The 4900-nt window shown below is 32.8% G+C and overlaps 1 protein-coding gene across 1 annotated transcript; it reads right to left on the minus strand.

Annotated features, from left to right (window-relative positions):
• Positions 1-1310: 1310 nt before the first annotated feature.
• Positions 1311-3422, minus strand: LOC143547552 (uncharacterized). The gene is made up of 3 exons (XM_077038951.1): positions 2718-3422; positions 2496-2624; positions 1311-1791 (listed from the first exon to the last, which is right to left on the minus strand). The coding sequence occupies exons 1-3, from the start codon at positions 2852-2854 to the stop codon at positions 1311-1313; spliced, it is 747 nt and encodes a 248-aa protein (XP_076895066.1). The 5' UTR covers positions 2855-3422.
• Positions 3423-4900: the final 1478 nt, after the last annotated feature.

The raw sequence follows: 4900 nt of genomic DNA on the forward strand, positions 1-4900 counted from the left end.
TTCTATTTTCTTTTTTAGAAATAATACGAAACATAATTTTTAGTTATCCAATCCTATTTTATTTTCTTAAAACCAATTAAAATATATGTTTTAATTAAGATGTGTATACGAATCAATTTATGTTAATTAGAGGCGCAAAGATATTTCTCCATTATCTTTTTACTTATATTTGGTTAACTCAACTTATATTGTTTCCATACTTTGCAACAAAATTCACAAATTTAGTCGTGGTCCATATAAAAATCAGTTTTTTGGTTTTTAAGTAAGATCATACAAATTATTTTTTTATATTTTAATTTGAACTAAAATTTTCATAAACACATTATGCTAAATAAAATCAAAAAGACCAAAATTATTTTGACTCATAGATTGGTTCTAAAAGTCGATGTGCCAATAATGTTACTAAGGAATATGGATTAGAAGAACGGTTTGTGTGATGGAACTAGATTGCGAGTAATTAATTTGGGTAGGCGTTTTGTTGTAGTAAAAGTTATTTCATGTACTAATACTGGTTGTCACACTTATATAATTCGTTGTGGTCTAACACATTAAGATAAGAAACTTTCGTTTAAATAGAAAATAAGGTAGTTTTTTTCAGTCGTAGTCTATTTTGCAATGACCATTAACAAAAGTCAAGGTCAATCTCTAGCAAGAGTTGACTATCTTAAATACCCGGTGTTTACACATAGACAACTCTATGTAGCTTTATCAAAAGTGAAGAGTTGTGTTAAAATTCTTATGTTAAACAAGGAAGACAAAGTTACAAATAAAGAATAAATCTGGTTTATAAGGAAGTCTTTTTAGTAGCTTATGAATTTTACATTTTTAACTTTTGATTATGTTTTCAAATATTGTAATTTGAATGTTGTTTGGGTTTATCTTTCTATTTCAAAATCATTGGTTTTCGTACCAATATTATTTACAACTTAAAGTATGTTGTCGTCCCGAGTAACATATAACAACTTATGTTGTATTTTCAAATGACATGTGTTTGTTCGAAAATTTCAATATTTCCACCCGTGTCGTACACGGGTTCTAACCTAGTAATAATAATAATAATAGAGTCAACAAAAAGACAAAACAAAAAAAAAGTATATAATAAAAATCAACATTTTGAGCGGGCCTTTTATTCCATGACCTTTTTTTCTATGCACAATGCATTTCACTCAAAAGGAAAAACTTCGAACATCTCAGACCTCTAAAAATGTACAAGATTGAAGTTGTAGGTCCAAATTTCCTACATAAACCAACAACGTACTTACCATTTAGTACCACCTAGAAGCGAGATCGGATGCCATTCTTAGAAAATTCTAGTAGCCAAACTCATGATCGTATAAGGTGTAGTAACCGATTGTATCGTGTAATGAATCTTGAAAACCCGAACCAGAAAACTGGTCTTGGTGATTGTTTCCATGCTCTAAGTTCTCGATTGGGCAAAGTTGTTTCCAAAACGATTGAAGATCTTCAACGGTTCCTGGGGATCCTATATCATAGTAGTTATTTTTAATGTCAAATTCTTGCTCTATGGAAGAAGTAGTACTAGTAGAGGAAGAGTTATCATCTTCAAAAGTCACCGACGATTGAGTCACAATAACATCGGTTACATGATTAACATGATGTTGTGTATTATCGATATCATTGGATTCTAACGATGAAGATACGTTTGAATTATTTGGGCTGTCTGTTTCATGCATCAGGTTGTTTGTCTCACGTTTCTTGAGACGAGTATGCCAGTAATTTTTAATTTCGTTATCAGTCCGACCAGGAAGTCTTGTTGCAATAGCTGACCACCTGCAAATAAATTAAAGAAACGAGGGCATAAATTAGTATTTAATACACTTAATCTACTATATGTCATTCTTAAGAGAATCTAAATAAATTCCTTGGAATTAAATTAATAAACGTGGGTTAGATAGGCTTGTCGGCAAGTGATTTAAACATCCATGTTACATTTTATCTAACTAATCATGTACACACTAAACAACTTTTCTGAACCTTCGGTTCCGTCTGAAATGCCTTTTCTTTACACTTTAATAATAATTGAGTTATTGTAACATACGTAAACTCAATCGATAAATTATTAATGAAATTAGGGACTCGATATATGAGTATGTGAAGATGGATAAATTTTTGACGCTACACATATGTGACACTTTAGGCAAATACATGTCGTTTATTGTGTTATTGTTCTTATGAGTGATGGACATGAAGAGTGTTTCATATCAAGTATCAATGATGTGTGGGTAACTTCATATTTAAGTGTCCTCGGGTGAGAGTAATTCTACACTAGATGGTCTCCTTGAAAGTTTCCACTCGGGCAATCAAAACCAAATATGTAAGTTCCACATAGGCAAATCAAACAATACTGGTTGGTACGATAAGTTCAATGTTGGCTATTAACTAGAAAAATCTTTAGGTACTTAATAGATATACCAGAGGATAGTTGGTTTGTTAATGGATTTTGAAATAAACCATTGATTATTATCTATGCATACCTATTGCCAAGAAGTGAGTGAGCATGTAGTATGATTTCTTCTTCTTCTTTGGAGAAGTTCCCTCTCTTTATGTTAGGCTTTAGATAATTCATCCACCGAAGTCTACAACTCTTCCCGCTTCTCGATACCCTGATTAAAGACAACAGAGAAACTGTAAGAAATCATGCTATTTCAATATCACATAATCATAGATCCGAAGTATGCATCCTAGCTCGGATTTACTTACCAGCAAATTTGGGCATATAAGACCAGTTCCAGATGCCATATCTATTAATATAAGCAACCAACTTTTGATCTTCTTCAAGGCTCCATGAACCTTTGTTTAAACCTGTGTTCATCCCACCACTTGGAGTCCTCATCACTTATTAGTGTATAAACTATATTCCAATCAGTAGTTTCATGAACTGATGTGGTAGTATTGACTGTTTGAGTGCTATAAATAATGATCATTCTAAGTGTAATAGATACTTTGAAGCAGCTTCCTCTCAACCTCCAAGCAACTTCCATTATCAGTAAATTCTACGGTGCAATCACGTTGGTCAAAGTAAACACTATATAAGTAAGCAGTCTTGGTGCCAAAAGTATAAAAGATAAGAAGTACTGACTAAATATGAAAGCATAAAAATATTCCACAGATAACATAAAAAATACTGTCTACGCGTCGTACGTACAATGTCTTGACTTGAAAATACATGCATGGGGTGATGACATAATACATGGTGGAATGCACATGTGTTTTAAATTAATTGATGGAAACATTACGGTGCTCTTTTAAATTCACTTCTAACAAAAAGTTTTGTCCGCATGCACTGCAGGTCACGGATTGATAATGTTGGGTTTCAATGTTTCTCTTGTAGGCTTCCATGATTGACTACTTACAGTACTTCCACATCAACCGTACTAATTTTCTCTTCTTCTCTCTCAATCTATGAACCTTGGATAATTTTGAGCATTCATCTTTCACCTCTCTTGAATTGTTTATTATTGATCGATGTGAGGACTTAGCGCGTTATTTAAAGTTAATCCTGAAACGGGTGATAGAGAAAGTTGAAGGGGTTAATATGTAAAGTTTTATTTAGAGTTTTATTTTATTAATGTTTTTGGTTTATAGCATGGTCTAATATTTGATAAGTTTATTTTAGTAGTTTATTTACTTTGGAGACTAAGTTAGGGGTTGAGTAAAAAAAAGTCTATTTATATGGTTGATGTTTTAGTATGAGTCTGCAGGTTTCTCTCGGTTAATAAAAAGTGTCGAACAATGGTTTATTCAATCTCTTTTTCTTCGACTATTATTTTTGCGTTGTGATTGTTTGGACCAACAATTGGTATCGGAGCTTTTATGCTCTTGATATTCTTGCTCAAAGCAAGCTAGCTGAGATAGAGAAGAAGAAAGACTAGAATTAAGGTACGGGAAATTGAAGACACGATTTGAAAGAAAAGAAAAGAAGCAAGAAAGCATGTTGGTTTAAATAACAAAGTTGGTTGGTGAATTTATGCACACCACCACCGTTGACTAATAAGAGAAGAGAGTCAAAAGCAAAGTGCCACCCCTCAATTAATAATTAATCAAGTTTTGTATGAAAAGTGAAGCAATCAGCGCACTACTAGAAAATGGGGGAATTTGCTACAAACATTTCTTGCAAATTTCCGACAACTCAAAAATTTCGACAAATTTTCACAACATTTTGGCAAAAAAACAAAAAGAAAAAAACATTAAAATTTAACACAAGTTTCCTACAACATAGCGCATTAAACATGATTGTCGAAATTTAGTTGCTGTATTCAGTTCATTTCCAACAACTTCCCGACAACGCAGCAACCGAGAAGAATAAAAACAAGCAGGTAACTTTATGTTTGGATTTTATGTGTTAGAAAGCAAGTTCGTTTGAGCAAGTAGCAAGAAATTCTGATTAGCAAGTAGGTCATTCAGATCAGCAAGTAGGTCTGCAGCAAGAAAACTTGATTACCAAGTGGGCCAGGAGTAAGAAACTTTGGTTAGCAAGTTAGCCAGAGCAAGTACGAAGCAAGTAAGCTATCTAATCAGAAGAAAGAGCAAGAAACATAGTTCGGGTTATAGCAAGAGTAGGAACGAATTCACAAGAATTCAAGCAAGAGCAAGAAACTCGTTGTAAATCCCGAATAGGATCTTTAACAATATGATATCAACCCGAAAATGGTGTTTGTGCGGAATACAAACACCGTGGTAATTCAAGAATAGTAGAGAGAAAGATGTTTATAATCGAATAACAACATGAACAATAAGAACACGATGATACGATTTCAATGCATACAATTATATTAATAATAATTGTCATATACATAAACCAAACCTCTATTGCTCTCTAGAACTAATGGTGGTTGTGGTTCTCTATGTGCAGTGCTAACCTAATAATGAATCATATAAT

Source organism: Bidens hawaiensis, unplaced genomic scaffold, assembly GCF_021521415.1.
Source record: "Bidens hawaiensis isolate Kalapana, Puna unplaced genomic scaffold, B.hawaiensis_p1.1 tig00014730_1, whole genome shotgun sequence".
Taxonomy (NCBI): domain Eukaryota; kingdom Viridiplantae; phylum Streptophyta; class Magnoliopsida; order Asterales; family Asteraceae; genus Bidens; species Bidens hawaiensis.